Raw genomic sequence first — 17403 nt, forward strand, 5'->3', positions numbered from 1 at the left:
AAGCCATTTAGTTATTGATATAATGATATAAAAACTTGTCGTATGGAGAAATTAATGTAAAATAAATAGAGCGCATAATTTCAAAACAATGAAAGCTCTGAATCAAATACAATTAAGAGTAACATAAAAAGTTTATTCAGACTAAAATGAGCCGTTTTTCTATCATTTGTTTCTTTGAATGTTCTTTAACATTATAATGTTAATTAATAGGTTTACAATAAAGGGAAGTATTTAATTCAGAGATTTTGAGAATTTATAAAAAAAGGCTTTCAAAGAAAAACAACCATGCATTACATCTTACTTCTTATTAATATAATAAATACGATTATTTGAATGTATGTATAATTGGATAGATGGAGGTTTATAACAAGGTATCTCTAGAACGGCAGCATGGATCTAGCTGAAATTTGGCATGGCTATAAACCTTGCTTGCATATTTTGTAACGCTTGTAACGGATGGAAGGAGTTTGAAGCGGTTACAAAATAAACTAGGTTCAGGAGTTCTGTAAATAGCTAGGCATTTGAATTCTAATGGCAGTACTGAAATACCGAATGCCACGTGGTGTGGTCGCGGTCGTTGCACTGAATACTGCTGCCGATATATTTAAATCGGAGTCCGCGCAATTAACGCTGTGAACTCATTACAAGTTCGACATCAGGTCTTCTAATTATAATACGATTTCGCTCGACCCATGTAATTGTTTTCTCATATCAGTAGTAGATAATTTTTATAATTACTCTTGCCAGCTATATTAGAAAGTAATCATACTAATATTATAAATGCGAATATTGATGTTGATGGATGGATGGATGGATGTTTGATTGCAGGTATATCCGGAACGGTTGAACGGATCTTGATAGAATTTGGCATACATATAGAAAATAGTCTGGAAGAACACATACGCTATTAATTGTATTTCTTTTAAATTCCGCACAGACGGAGTCGCAGGCGATAGCTAGTTTCAAGTAAATTTTACTTAAATGTTTTAAATAAGACTACATAATGATAAATATGTACAATCAGCTGTATAAATTCGTAAACGTTTATCAAACTTTAGAATATTGTTTATGCCTTCGAATTTAAAAAATATGTATGCACTTATCCATTCTCATACTTCCAATTATGAATGCTACCTATTGTCGAATATGTGTTGACGTTTCTTTGAAAATCGAAGGCGTTTTCAAGTTTCTGAAGTTTTTGCAAATGTTTACATATTTATGCAGCTGACTGTACATAGTAATGTTAAATACAAAAGTTCAACATATATGCGTTTGCATGCAAAATGCCATTCGCTTGCGAACAGTAAATTGGTTTTAGTGAGGAGCGGCATGCGGTTTGTTACAAAGGTTTCGGGCGTTACGTTTATTTGCATTTCGTTAAAAGCTTTAGCTGAAAAAGAATTTATCGTATTGTTTAAGTTATATTCATTTGTTTTTGTTAGAAATCCCTTTGGTACAATGTTTATTGGTTTTGTACTTCAAATTCTGAGTTTTATAAATTATTTTCAACCTCCTAAAATCAAATTAACAAATTATTCTTAGTTACCACTCCCGCAATATTTGTAGAAAAAGGCATTGTCATTAAAAAAAAAGAAAACAAACAGATAATATATATTAGACTAGCTGTCGCCCGCGAATCCGTCCGCGCAGAATTAAAAACGTAATAACTTACTATGTGTTCTTCCAGACTATTTACGTGTGCCAAATTTCACTCAAAACCGTTGAGTCGTTCCGGAGATACCTTCAAACATAACATACATCGATCCATCCATCTAAATATTCGCATTTATAATATTAGTAAGAAGTAAGATATAGCGAATTATGAAACAAAAAACCTTTATTGATTTCAATTTGTTTACAAAAATAATTTTTGATTTAAGAGTATGTATTTTATAAATCACTAAGCACACTGACAAACTGATGATTGACGATATTTCGATTATTGTGTGCATAAATATATCATTTGCTTCGTATAGAGAGAACGATACGTCATGAATTAAGTCCCCAAATTGAAACGGGAAATTAGAATTAGAATTCTTGAAATTCTTTACTAAATTGTTTAAACTTTTAATACGACAGGCCCGCAATTATTAGACAACTAATTGTGTGAGTGCAACCGATTTGTTTACCCTAAAATCTGTTAGTTCATTAACTCCAATATGATTCGCAGATTAGTCTTTCACGTTAATTAATACGTATAATGGTCGAGATTATCTGGACATTTCCAATTTAATCAGATAGAATTTAGTCTATCGTAATCACAGTTATCAAGGATTAATCTTAATAACATAAATGCGAACGTTTGGATGTATGTATAATTTTTTTTTTAAATGATATATCTAGTCTGGAAGACCACATAGGCTACTAATTAACTTTTTTTTCAAATCCTCGCGGATCGAGTCGCAGGCGACACCTAGTATCTGAGTAAGAACTGGGTACTAAATAAGTACTAGGTTCCACACTATAGCAAGGTCTACAAATAGTCTAAGAAATAAGTAGAAGTGGTAGAGCCCGCTTTAACATCTTTGCACAAATTGGCCCGGCTAGCGCGGTGAAATACCACGACCACACATAAGACAGGGAGATATTTTCTTTCTGTGCATCCCCTCCTCCGTCGATTAAAGGTAGGCAACGCATATGCAATTGTGTATGTCTATGGGCAACGGTCACTTCGCTATTTCAGCGATTTCAGGTGACCGCTCGCTTGTTTCCCACCTTCTGATATTAAAAAAAGTTATGAATTCGTAGAGTTGTTTTTTAAATATTATAGAAAATTAACTAATAATTATTATTTCATTACTTAATCGCTTGAAAATCATATAAGATGCAATAAATGTAACATTTACAGTATAATTTAGACATTAAATTCTAAAAAAACTATGCTAAAAGTCAATTTAATAAAGCGATAAATTATATTTATTAGTGGAAGATTTCGTCAGATTATTAAGAATGCATCTATCAAAGTTTACATCTGGAAAAGATGACCATCCATTTGTTTTATAAGTGCAAACGAGGACGGAATTATCAGAATTAGGACAAATAACGAAGCTCTTGCTGCTCATGGTCATCTGTATTGCCTACGTTTAATTAACACAGGAAGCGACGCACAGAAAGAGGATATTCCTTCTCCCTCCTCCGCCAAATTGACTCCTCTTACTTTACCTTACTAGATATATTTCCTTAGAATCAAATAGTGGGAAAAGAACGTGGACTAAAATTAGGCCTCAGACACTCACACTCATCAGATGAAACGCGGAATTGCTTCCATTTTACACCTGTGTGAAGTGGAAGCAATTCCTCGTTTCGGCGCATTTCTAAAATATGTTTTTAGGCTTCCTTTCCTCTAAATAAAAAAAAGTTAACCCGTTATAGGATCACTTCGTTGTCCCTCCGTCTGTCTGTCAAAACATTTTTTCTCTGGAACTCGTGAAGGTATCATTTATTTATAATAAAAACAAACATTTGAAACGTAAACAACATTATCAGAACAAATCGAACAAGTCGAATATGTCAAATAAATCACACCAGTTGAATGTTGGTATTGATTTATACACATGACGTGTTATTGGATAAAGTTTCATGTTTATTCCACTTACTGAATTTTTAGTACTAAAACGTTTTGTTATTTGTTTTTTCGTATTATAACTGGGTTTGTATATAGATAAGTATACGCCTATAAGACCGTACGACTATTTTTTTCTAGTAGTTAAACTGTGTTGGTGGATATTGGAAGACTACAACTTAAGGGTCCCGATCCATAAAGTATGTTCTGTATGTAAGTAGTTACTTCTTTCTGGTTCTTCATAATTCCATAGTTCTTTAATTCTATGTTAATTCTAGTTAAGCTTTCTTTGTCAGTAGTTTTCTTTTGTATCGCTTATCTAAATATTTTCATAGGTTTCCAAAGGAATCTGACTTTGATATAAATACCGAGACGAAAATGCAACTAAAAGTTTTGTCAAGGCAGTATGATAAAAATTACAACAAACATTTTAAGTAGTCAGAATTAAAAGCAATAGGAAATAATGTTCAGAAAATATTTATTGTTTAAAGTAGTTCAAGAATTGATATCTAATGTTGCAAAAACTCATCAATTGGCACTCTATTGAAGAAGATTTTGAGTGTATTGAAGACATTCTTTGCAATTCCATTCTCGATGGGCTCGCCGACTTGCCAGATGGTCGTCATATCCTTGTTGAAGACGTTCATCATTGGTTGAACTGAAAAATACAACAGAAAAAACATTTTATCATTATCCCCAACCAAGAACTCACTATTAGATTTAACTGCATTCAATCTTTACAAGGCCTTTTTTTAAATCTCACACGTAAATTTTAATAACAATCAAAATTACTTTTAAACTAAGAAGCTTTAATGAAAGTATGTCATTAAAGAAAATAGTATTTATTCTTCATATTTTTGGCACAATTTAAAATTGAAATAAAAATAAATTGTACCTTGTTCAAGGTCACCAGAGAAGAGACCAGCCAAATCAATGTTCATGGATTCCCTAGGCTCACTGAAAAATTCATAGGTCAAAAGTTTCCAGTAATTCTTTCCATTTATAAAGACTTTCTCAAACTTAGCTGTAATTGTAGTCCTCATTGAATCTGTAATTATAGATTAACTATGTTCAGAATGGTTTTCTTATTTAATTATTAATATTTTTAAGGAAACTTACTTGTTTGCATTCTGAAATCACCTTCCTTGTCGATATCGAATATTAGCATTTTTCCATTGAATTTGTATGTACCAGTTCCTATCATTGGACAATCGACGATTAGTTTTATAGCTGATTGGTCACGGAGTTGTCTGTGAATAAAAGGAAGTTTTAGCAGATTTTTTCTCTTTTTCTTAAGCATACGTAGCTCTGGCAATCTTAATATTTACCTGAACTCAACAACTCTACACCTTCTTCCACCGCGTATTTGTAAATACGGCAACATGAATCTGAAATTATTTTGTTCCGCCCACATTGTGATGTTTTCGAAATTCATGGGATCCATTCGTGGGACACCGATTTCTGGAATCCCATCGGCGATGTAGGGATAAGCGATTTGCATGTTAGCGGTCAGGAGACAATCCTCGTCGTTCAGATTGCAAGCTTTGATGAACGGCACTAGAAAAACAGAAAACACTTTCTTTGATTATACGATAAAATAAAATTGTCCTATCCTAGATATTGTTTTCATTGTGTGTACATAAAAATTGTTTGGTTACACGTTAAAAACGTTTGCGGATGTGTTGACTTGTCTTAACATTTTGTTCAAACCAAAGAAATTTTTTTTTTCCAATCAATTTATAATTTTATTTTATAATAAAATAATAATTACTAGTAGTAACTACAGTTGTATATACTAAGTAGTTAATATGTCATGATTATATAGAAAATTATACAAGAAAATACGATACCAATTGTGTTGCAGGAGCAGTGTAGAGCAAAACTCAAAATGACAAGAAAGATGTACATTTTTGTAATCTTCACGTATTTTAAGGTAACCAAATCCTTCTATGATTCTTGAAATGCCACCAGTAAGCGACTGATACAAACTTACCAAAGTCTTCAGTATATATACTTATTATTTTGCTCTGTCATTGGGTCAAATGACAAAATTATGATTAGAAAACTAATAAACTAATAGATAATGTTCATAATTATTGAGTAATTCAAGCTTCTTAAAATTTAGTAATAGCTATTTTATTTATATTTCATGTCCTACTTATATTTAGGATGTCTAATATTTTTCCATAAGATTTAATAAAAATGGCTGTCAGGGAAGAATATATCAGGGCTTATAGCGAGACGTTTAAGGATGGAAATGGGGAGATGTATTGTTAGGGGTAGGTACAACAATTAACAAAAAGTCATTGTAGAAGACATCGTGTTACTCAAAGTAGAACTAGACCCAAAAGTAATAAAATATCAAAATAACTATAATATAATAGATAGAAAAAGCAAGGTTTTTAGGAACAAAAATAATAACTAAAGTTAGGAAAAAAGATTAAACTATAGTTAACAATATATTTTTTAGCAAAAACACATCAATATTTTGTCATAATCAGCAACTCTAAATAAATAGCTATCTTAAACTTAATATATTGTTTATAGTTTATTGCGGTAACTGACATAATATTTTATGGTGAAATTAAATGACAATAGATTATGGTATCTACTAAACTCGTTAATAATAAATAGCCAAAAAACAAAATATTAGAAATATAAATTGATTTTGTGTTATTAAGTCTGTAAATATTTATGTGATTTTTTAATGGTTAGGTTAAGTTAGTTAACAAAATGTAGCTTTTTATAACTAAATAGCAATAGTATAAATAGAAGCGATAGTAATTTTTTTCAAATAAAGCGCCTGTGTTAAAGTATCTGCAAAGTGGATTGTATGTAATTTTTTGTACATTTTATCTGATAGAATTGAAATTAATAAAGTATTATACTTTTGATATAACCTGATCCGGTAAACATAATAAATTCTGCAAATAATCTTGCGTAAAGTACTTTTTCTTTAGCGATGTAATTTACGCGTAAATTTCTAAAGGATTTTAAAGAAGACTGACTACCGTATTCTGACTTCTAAATTATTATTAAGGGTATCTCTAAGTAAACATTTCATGTACTTAATGTACACTAAGCATACTAAGGAAGACCAGGACGGACACTCTGAGTTAGTATGAGAAATCTGCAATGAGGGTCTACCTCTAAGTAACCAATTATCTAGTCAGTAGGGTTTAAGTGTTTGGTTACTGGACTTTTAAATGTACCTAAGATATGCTAGAATGGTTCGAGGTCGGTAATTATTAAGTTCAGATGAAAAATTTTCAAAGCGATTCAAATTTCGCTTACTAAGTATAAAAACGGAAGTATGTTAGAAGGTATCTTCAGAACGGCGGCATGAATTTCAGGGAAATTGCATTGATGTAGAACATATTCTGCAAGAACACAAACTCTACTAATTAAGTTTTTATTTCAATTCCGCGTGACAAGCGATAGCTAGTATCCTATGAATGTCTTTACGGATTTAAGTGGATGTCGGTGGGTAAATCCAAATTTATAGATCTCAAGAAGCTCTCGCTAAACAGTTGAATTAAGGGCCCGATACAATAGGCAGTTATCCTAGAAACCGCGCGCATCGTGAGAAGGTTCCTGTCTCTGCAGCCCTGATCACTGGTTGTTTGAGTCATGGGATTCCGCAGCCGGTGGTGTTCTGTTTTGAATTTAATATATTTTGTATAATTTTTTATTTTGTATATGAAATGTACTGTTTTAAGAATATGATAAATAAATAAATTATAAAATTGTTGTCGTGTTAAGAATATAAGTATAAGAATATTGTCATGGTCCATGTTTATTAACCATCGCTATCGTTATTGTATCGCATCGTAAGCTCGCTTTCCTTGACCTTTATTGAGTATTTTATATTTTGGATGCATGTTTTTTGCATTCCATAAAAAGCGTACTGATCTAATTAATATTCATTCCAGATAAGTGTTGACATTTTGCCAAATTTTGGAATCATAATAGCATTAAAATAATATGGTGTAATATAAAGTTGTTGTTAACATCGAAAACTTGTAGAATATATTTTTTACATATATGAATGTCATATATTTTTAATATAACATATATAATGGCCATAATATATAATAACAGAATGGTGAAGCACCAGCATAGACATCAAGCGGAAGTTTTCCTTTTTCTTTCTCTTCGACTGATGAGTTCGATGACGGAAAGAATATGGACTCTATGTAAGTTAAAAATAGTTTCAATATCTGTTTTTAATGGCGACAGGCAGACGGCCAGCCAGTGATAAAATTTAAAGCCAAAGCATTATTATAGTATGTGCTACAGGACATGATCGAGAAATTGAGGAGCAAAAGGTTAGCGTGGTTTGAACATGTTATGCGGAGAGATATAATCAAAACTGAGATTGAATGTGGATGGCTACAAAGGTAGAGGAAGACCGAAGAATATATGGATGGATTGTGTGAAAGAGGATATGGGTAGGAAGCGGGTAGATTCAGATATGACAGCTGATAGAGATGTATGGAGGAGTAGTACATACTGTGCCAACTCACCGTAGCGATAAGGGCAGGTTGATGATGATGAAGATCATATATAGGTGACCAATGGGTCATTAAAAACGAGGTAACCTTGTTCCTTTAGTTAAAGAAAATAATGTTTATCTTGGTTTAATTTTTAAAAAACTTATACTTATGAAGAATTCCTTTGTTTTAAGTTTAAAGATCTATGTTTATAGAGCCACTTGACACACCGACTGACTTGACCGCTGGAGTCTGGTCACACCATCGATAATGGATAAACGCAACGCAGACGAAGCCGGGCATGTTAGGTGGATATGGATATGATTTGCGATAACTTTAATATACTAAAATAAAGCAATATAGAGTTGTTCGAAATTCTTTATTACTTAAAAATATAATTATGTCTTAAGTTACATAATTTAAGCTTATAGAAGATCCTCAATTGGCACTCTAAGGAAAAATGCTTTTAGATTTTCAAAGGTGTTCTTTACTATAGCGTCAGCAATAGGTTTTCCAATTTCCAGTGTACTGTCCCAGTCTTTGTTTACAGCGCTCAGGAATGATCGTGCTGAAATATAATATAGGTTTAAATGTAAAAGATGAATGAGCAATCGAGTGGCAGGAGATTGTGCAGGATAAGCGGCGCTGGCGATATCTTGTGTCGGACGCAAAGACCCACTTTGAGTCGCTGCGTCAGCGCAGTACGTGTTCCTTTATCATTTTATCGTTCTTTTTATTTGTATACGTCTGAAAGGAACGTAATACTGAGTTTCATGCCCTTTCTACTTATAAAGAAATGGGAAGAAAAATATTACTTGCCAGGATAGGGGACTTAGTGGAAAGAGTCATCCTCGTTCTGTGCATCTCTACCTCCGTCTATTTAAGGTAACACCGCATCAACTTGTCTATTAGTTGGGTGCACGCTTGCTCGTGTGCCATTATTTATAGTAATAAAAAATCAAAAAATACCTCTATTCAATTCACCGGAGAAGAGGCCGTCAATTTCTATATGCATAGATTCTGAAGGCTCGCTTGCGGATTGGTAACTCAAAAGCTTCCAATGTTTCTTTCCGTTGACGATAGTTTTGTCCATCTTGATTGTCATGGTCGTCCTCATTGAATCTTAAATTAATATTTATATGAATAAAGACCTTTGTAAAAAAAACATAAAAGACAGAGTTTTATAATGCTAAATTGAATTTATTGGTATAAAAGAAAAAATAAATAGAAGAGGGAGTTTCGTACTTGCAGAGAAAATTATTGAATTTAAAATCATAAATTAACATATTGATATCACAAATGGCATTATTTGAATATGGATAAGAAATCATAATGTAACATTAGGTTTTGTTATTTCATGATGTTCTTTATTTTTATGATTATTCCATTTAAAATTTGGTATTGTTGAAGAATTATTATAAAATCCTATGGATTAAAGTGTATTGTAATAAGGTAGTCTAAAACACGTTTATTTGTCCGGTGTCGACACCGCGTGCAAATATATATACCTACCTATATATATAAAAGAAAGTCGTGTTAGTTACACTATTTATAACTCAAGAAGGGCTTTACCGATATGGCTGAAAATTATTGAGGAGGTAGCTTAGAGCCAGGAGACGGACATTTGATACTATTTATTCATTTTTTTCGAATTTATGCTTAGAAGAGCTGCTTTTTATATATACTAATATTATAATTGCGAATGTTTAGATGGATGTGATGTGGATGGATAATGTTTTTTTTATATATCCACGCGGACAGAGTCGCGGGCGACTGCTAGTATACCTATATATGTAGCCGTTTATATATTAGTTTATAATAATGTCTCACGAAAATTTCAATATTTTTTTAAATTTATTAAATGTCATTTAGAATTACCTGTATGTAGTTTGAAGTCTCCTTCCCTTTCTATATTAAATATACTCATTTGTCCTGAAAATTTGTATGTGCCTGTTCCTAAGAATGGACAGTCGAGTGTCAACTTCATAGTAGACTCCTCAAGATTTTGCCTGTTAAAGAATACAATTGATTTATTATTTATTTAAAGAAAATCCTAGAATAGTTAGTAGATTTAGGATATTTTTTTTTTCATGAGGTGGCCAACGAGCGAGCGGCCACCTGAAATCGCTGAAATTGCGAAGTGATCGTTGCCCATAGACATACGCAATTGCATATGCGTTGCCTACCTTTAATCGACGGAGGAGAGGATGCACAGAAAGAAAATATTTTCCCTTTCCATGCATCCTCTCATCCGGAAAGTCCTATTACACTTCCCATACTAATAATACAGAAAAAAAACAATAAATAATGTTAGGACATCAATCTTTATCGTAATAAGTTGAAGAACTTATTTGATAACATTCTAAATGAGAATGTTTGGATAGATGGATGGATGATTGTTACTAGGTTACACAAGACTTATTTAACGGAATGGATGAAATTTGACAAATATAAAGATTACAAACGGCATTGTTTCTGGGAAAAAAATTGTTTTAATCATTGTATAAGATTTCACGAGGAAACAAGCTCGTTTTTAATAAAAATAATATCAAAAGATCTAAACGTGCGGAATTAAAAAAAAAAAAACTTAATAAGCAGCCTATGTGTTCTTCCAGACTATGTTCTACATGTGTGCCACATTTCATCAAAATACGGTGAGACGTTTCCGAGATAACTTCAAACAAATATCCATCCATCCTTCTAAACTTTCGCATTTATAATATTAGTAAGATAAGATGATAATAATAAAACTTACTTAAAATCAGCCACCTTGCACTTTCTACCACCTTGTACCTTTAAAGTTGGCAAGACAAATTTGAATACACTTTCATCTGTGTCCATGACTATATTTTCCAAAATCAGTGGGTCCGTGCTGGATATGCCGATCTCTTGAATCCCTTCCGCGATATATGGCATGGCAATCTGTAGGTTGGACGACAACCGGCACTCATTGTCATTTAATTTGCATTTTTTCAGAAAAGGGGCTTAAAAAAAATAGAAAAAAAATTAGTTAATTATTAGTTTAACCATGGGTTACTAACACCAGAATCACCATTTAAAACATATTGTTGTTTCAGTTTTGTTAAAGATCACGATAGGTTTTATAAAAAGATTTTGATCTGAGAAACCCAAGGGAAATGTTTCATTTTATACCATAAAAATCATACCGAAGTAAGTACTGGAGTCGCCGACCACATATGCAAAAAGAAGAAGAATAAATATGCAAGTGTTGCGTAACATTTTAATTTTTGATAGAAGGTCTGGTGCTTCTCGATGCGATTCCAAAAATCGTCTGATTGGAAATTATTGAACACCACACAATATATAGCGTATTATAGATTCATTATTTTAGCATATATTATTTGATACGACGCGGTGAATGTTACACTGTTAATAGATAATATGTATTAAGTGTTTTTAGGGTTCCGTACCTCATAGGAAAAAAAACGGAACCCCTATAGGATCACTTTGTTCTGCGTCCGTCTGTCTGTCAAGACCCTTTTTCTCAGAAACGCTTGAAGGTATCAAGCTGGAATTTATTTTTATAAAAGACTAGCTGTCGCCTGCGACTCCGTCTGCGCGGGATTAAAAAATAGATAGTAGCCGATTCTCAGGCCTACTCAATGTGCTCACAAAATTTCATGAGAATCGGTCAAGCCGTATCGGAGGAGTATGGGAACGAAAATTGTGACACGAGAATTTTATATATAAGATATTATTAAATTTTACCAATGTTACAAAGCCCCTATGTTTATGCTTTTAATGTTACTCCATTTTAGTCAAATTTTCTTTGTTTTTGTTTCATAACATCCACAAATTATAACTAAAGTAAACAAAAAAAACTAAATTAACAAATGTAAGACTAGAATAGTTTTGTCGTCATCGTGATTCCCTTTTCCCTATGTATTATTTTAGCAAACATAACTCATTGATTTAATTTTTACCTAACCCATATATGTACATATATAAGCGAATTTTATGAATAAAATTGTATTTCTATTTTTAGGTACGACATTTAAAAAATTATGATACATATATTAGATTCCACATAGTGAGTCAATTTTTATCTAAATATAAATAATAATTAACGGAAAACAAAATCATATTAAATTAAAAATTATTTCCATACTGCAATAAATATGCAATATTTAATTAGTGTAAAAAACTAAGAGGCCAGCTTTATTGTGGATTTTTTAATTCAATTAAATTTCTTATTTATTGGTTTCCCTTAGTGGTTTCATGTGCTTTTTTGTATTACGGCATATTATATATCGGCTGGCCCGGATACCGCTGACGAGACGCCGTAGACCTGGACCTGTGGGAGCTACAAGCGATGATGGCAAGAGAAGGCGTAAGAAAGGTGACTTTGGCGATCTCTTGTGTCGGAGGCCAATACCCACTTTGGGTCACTGCGCCAGCGGAATAAGTATGTATTGTTGTCTCAGTTTTCTCAAAGAGGTTGTATGAAATTACAATATATTGACCTCTTTTCCTTCCCACACTTTTTCTTATAAGGAAAAGACGGGAAGTGAAGTGGACTTCCCGGATGAGAGGATGCATGGAAAGGGAAAATATTTTTTCTTACTGTGCATAAACATAACCATACGCATATGCAATTGCGTATGTTTATGGGCAACGGGCACTCGCTCGTTTGCCACCTTATAATATAAAAAAAAATATGTACATATTTTATCAACTGTCACTGTAGTGGAGTGCTAAGGTATTCTACCCGAAACCTAAAACAAATCCGGTAGGATTGAGGTTAAGCGTTAGTATATTTATTTATTATATGTAAAATTAGAATATGAATATGCGAATTTTATGATACTACTAATAGTCGCCGTCGACTTTGTTAGCGCAGAATAAAAATAAAAGTGCTGTAGAATATAATACGCCTGCGAGCATCAGCCCCATGAAAGATCCATTAAAGTGGCGTCTAAATCGAGTTTGTAGAGAATGTTTCATAGAGTACCCGTGACAAACGTTACCTTGTGGACAAACATACAGACAGACCAAAAATTTGATATTTCGTTATCACCAACGCAGAAATATCACGTGTACGAATTATGACCTTTTTTGTATTACGTACATACATTCCAATTTTATTTATATGTATGTATAGATAAAGATTAAGATCGCAGTAGGCGTAATTTTATTCTCTCCTAATCTTAGAATTAAGAACTAGTTTAAGTTATGTTAAGAAGTTGTTGAATAAAAAAATAAGCATATTTATATTCGATAAGGATTATTTCTTAATGAAATTATTGATTATTAATAAAAAAAATCCAAGTTTTTATACTGTTTTTTAATAAAATCTTTGATTCCTGGAAACGTATTATTTAAGCGTGTCAATAATTATTGTTGTATGCCAGTTGACATTAAGACGTGTTTTTTTTTCATTGTAGAGAAATCATTCGACACAGACAATCTTTTTTTTATAATGTATGTATGTAATGATATCGTTAAAAGCTATGAAGATTTTTTTTAATAAACAACTCGGAAAGTTGTTACTACGCTACGAACCAATTACAAAGTTTGTCGAGTTCGTAATGGTAAGTATTTTTAAGTTATAAATACATATTAAAAATACATCGCAACATAATGCATTTTTTAAACTACTATGAAATTAGCTAATACAGATTTTTTTATTTAACCTAAAACAGTTTACATTTCCGATTCAGATATTAACAGTGGTAGAGCCCGCTTTAACATCTTCGCACGAAATGGCCCGGCTCGCCCGATGAAATACCACGACCACACAGAAGACAGACGTGAAGTGGAAGCAATTCCGCGTTTCGTCTGATGAGTTTGTGTCCCGGAGGCTTAATTTGGTCATCTTTCCCTTCCTACACTTTTTCTTATAAGGAAAGGATGGGAAGTGGAAGGAGACTTTCCGGATAAGAGAATGCATGGAAATGGAATCCTCTCCTCCGATGATTAAAGGTAGGCAGCAACGCATACGCAATTGCGTATGTCAATGGGCAACGGTCACTTCGCTATTTCAGGGATTTCAGGTGGCCGCTCGCTCGTTTTACCAGCTTATGATATAAAAAAAATGTCATGTTGCAAGAATGATAATGTGGGTATTAACGTGTGATTAATAGATATTTGTTATGATTAAGATTTGACTTTTATAAAGTTCAGTTTATGTAAAAGCGATCCACCTATGTAACTCAACTTGATAAAAGTCAAACGTGGCGCATGTCGCTATGTATTCAAAGACACATGCGCCACATTTTGTGTCGTAATATGCAATACCAATTCATCTGTTTTTATGCTGTCTTTAATAAAAAAACAGCTTTTGACTGCCACTAGTTGAACGCGCTTAAAAAACTTATTTAATATCCTATTTATTATTCGAGACCATGTTCTATCGTGACATCTATACAAAATTTAAGCGAAATTTGAAAATAATGTTCTAAAAATAACAAAAATACATCCAGGCATAAAAACTTACTCATTTATAATATTACTAAGATAAGATACGCATTATGCGGTCAACTATAATATTAATTGTGCCTCATACTTATTTCTATTTGTATTGGAACAAGCTAAATAGTAATTAATTACTCGAGCATACTAAGTGACATTTCAGATTTAATGCCGATTAATGAAAGCCCCGCCTTATAGCAACAAACAAAAACAGTACAGAGTTCAAGGTTAAAAGGGACGCCGTACACAATGAATCATCATTTACGATCAATTAGTGTTTGATATTTAAGTTCTGCGTAAGACAAAGGCCTTTGACATTATGCCAACGATGTCAAATATTTCCTGATTGTTTTTCGGAAATTTCCGGAAAACGTACAATATGAAAAGTTTATACAGAAATAATTTTCTCAAATTTATATTCTGTATACTCACATCCTTAGTTTCTACTAATCCTTATTATGGATTTATTCTAGATAACCGGTAGTAAATTAAAAAAATAAGCCCAACTAATAGTATTTATTTACATATTGGGGAGGACAATTAATCGAATAACATCTTTCTTTAAAATCGGTGAAACCGTTAAGAATGCGGCAACATTGGAACAGACGTAACTAGTCTAGATACAGACATAGCAACAAAAAATGTAGATAATTTTTGGTCTTAAATTATGCGCCGATCTATTAAATAAATAAAATAATTCCTATCCGACTTGATTTTTTATCTGTAATTTGATTCTTCACAACGTTAGAAGAGTTGGATTAAAGGTTATGTAGAAAGAACTAGACTAGATTACATACTCAATGGCAAGGAGTTTGTCTTTTAATAAAACTCCTTACAACGCGTTGCTATGTTTTTGCCATGAAAGAAGAAAAAAACTGATTTTTCAACATACTAATAAAATTTAAATAAATAGCTAATTTCGTATATATCCTTGATTATTATTTGAAAGCGTAAATCCATTAGGATTGGATATTAACATAATTTAGAAAACTGTTTGTGTTTATACATCATTTGGATTCGCTTTTGGTGCTTTTGGCATAATTAAAAAATGCGTTTTCTGTTTAGATAAAATAAGTATAAACAAATATAAATGTTAGGAAAACTAGGTCTTATTAATTGTGGATACACACTTACGCACTACGATAAACTTGCTCCGTATCGATATCGAGCAAGTACGATTGTACTATCCATTTTGATTGAGCTTTAAGCTTTGACTGTTTGTTTTGAGACTTGCATGATACAGACGTGTATGAAATCGAACAAATTTATCGAACATGTAATGAACTCATATCTTGATTTTAATATATTTTGCTTTAAATTTTGCTCAAGTAGATTAGCCAACGTGACTTGATTAACTTTTCTTAGAAACCACATTAATTATGTGAATTCTGTGACAAATCTCTGCTAATACGCAACAAAACGGCCGGTTTTCATTAAAATGATACTTGTACAGTCAACACAAAAATCCTTAACATACCAATACATTACGTTAAGTACTTGACTTGCAATCTGTAGGTCTTGGGTTCAAATCCCGCCATGTACCAATGTGTTGTTCGATTTACGATTTACATAAGTACATTCATCCAACGTTCTTACGCTGAAGGAAAATATCGTGATGCAACCTGCACATATCTGAGAAGAGATTCAAAGATATATGTAAAGTCAACCAACCCGTGGGCCAGCGTGGTTGACTATGGCCTAATCACCCCTAACTTAGGGTAGGCTCCGAGCTTCTCGGTGGGGACGTATAGTGAGCTTATGATGACCAATATATAATGCTAAACACAACCTAACTTAAATCGTTAGTGAAAATCGATCAATCCGTTTAGGCTTTTGGGGATAACGATAAAACGACAGTTGAAATTCATAGTAAAAAATTATATTTAGAAAATTAGACATCAAATGGCTTGTTTTTCTGACACTCCTTCTGAAACATGAATTAGAACTTCAACGGATTTAAATTCATTAGTCTAATATATTATGTACGTCATTATCATGAAATAAACAAGACTTTAGCAATATAAATTTTGTTATTTAGTTATGTTAATGGACAATACTCGATAAAAGTTAATTTGAATATTGTTTGTTACTCTTAAATTCTTTGTGTGGTCGAATTAACAATCGATTTATATAAATTGAGAGCAGCATGGCAGCCAAAATGTATGTATTTCGTTGTTAACACTTCCCAAGTGATTTTCTTCTCCTTTTTACCCATCTTTTTCTTAATTGAAAAGGCAAAGATTTTCAGTAGTCAATACGATGTTTTTACCGCGGTTGCGCTCGGAAGAAAACTCTTATTATTTTTAAAGCAGAAGAGAAGACAGGTATATTCAATAGTGATAACCGACAATTTTTATACGAACACATAGACACATACTAGGTTTTTTTTAATTGCTCGTGGACGGTGTCACAGGCGACAGCTTGTTTTTCATTAAACCTAGCCTATTATTTCTGGTTCAATTTCTGTAACTGATTTCTTTTGTAATCCAAACAATTTTAATAATTTTTAAACTTGAGATTTTATAGAATTCTTTGTCTTCACCACAATGATATTAGGTAAGTTGAGTCGGTATTGATGGTTTTTAAAATTAGCTACTAGTAGAATATATCTATTAGTCTCAAAATAAACAAATTTTGGCATTTAACATTTAAGAGGATCAATTCATTTCAGACGGTATTATCTATTCAAAAATTAAGTATTTAAAATGCTAATTAATATATGATAAAACACCTTTTTTATTTACTTGCATCCTATTTAAATTTGAGCTCGTCTTTTGCTACCTACAGAGCTGATATGTATATGTTTGTGGCGATTTGCTGTTGGTAATATTCAATTTTTAACCAAAGTAAGGATTGCACATTAACAATGATAGTATGAATAAAAAAGCAGAATTTGAAATTCAATGATATGTGTGA

At 32.2% G+C, this 17403-nt stretch overlaps 2 protein-coding genes across 2 annotated transcripts; both read right to left on the reverse strand.

Moving 5' to 3' along the window:
- Positions 1-4023: 4023 nt before the first annotated feature.
- On the reverse strand, positions 4024-5532 carry LOC106122053 (uncharacterized). Its single transcript, NM_001312054.1, is given in 5 exon segments — positions 4024-4220; positions 4458-4610; positions 4682-4812; positions 4891-5119; positions 5413-5532. Coding segments are annotated over 5 exon segments (729 nt in total). The 5' UTR covers positions 5480-5532; the 3' UTR covers positions 4024-4071.
- Positions 5533-8419: 2887 nt separating this feature from the next.
- Positions 8420-11343, reverse strand: LOC106122051 (uncharacterized). Its single transcript, NM_001312045.1, is given in 5 exon segments — positions 8420-8623; positions 9025-9177; positions 9934-10064; positions 10811-11039; positions 11223-11343. Coding segments are annotated over 5 exon segments (729 nt in total). The 5' UTR covers positions 11296-11343; the 3' UTR covers positions 8420-8480.
- Between the last annotated feature and the right edge of the window lie 6060 nt (positions 11344-17403).

This window comes from Papilio xuthus, unplaced genomic scaffold (assembly GCF_000836235.2).
Source record: "Papilio xuthus unplaced genomic scaffold, Pxut_1.1 DF826933.1, whole genome shotgun sequence".
NCBI classification, from domain to species: domain Eukaryota; kingdom Metazoa; phylum Arthropoda; class Insecta; order Lepidoptera; family Papilionidae; genus Papilio; species Papilio xuthus.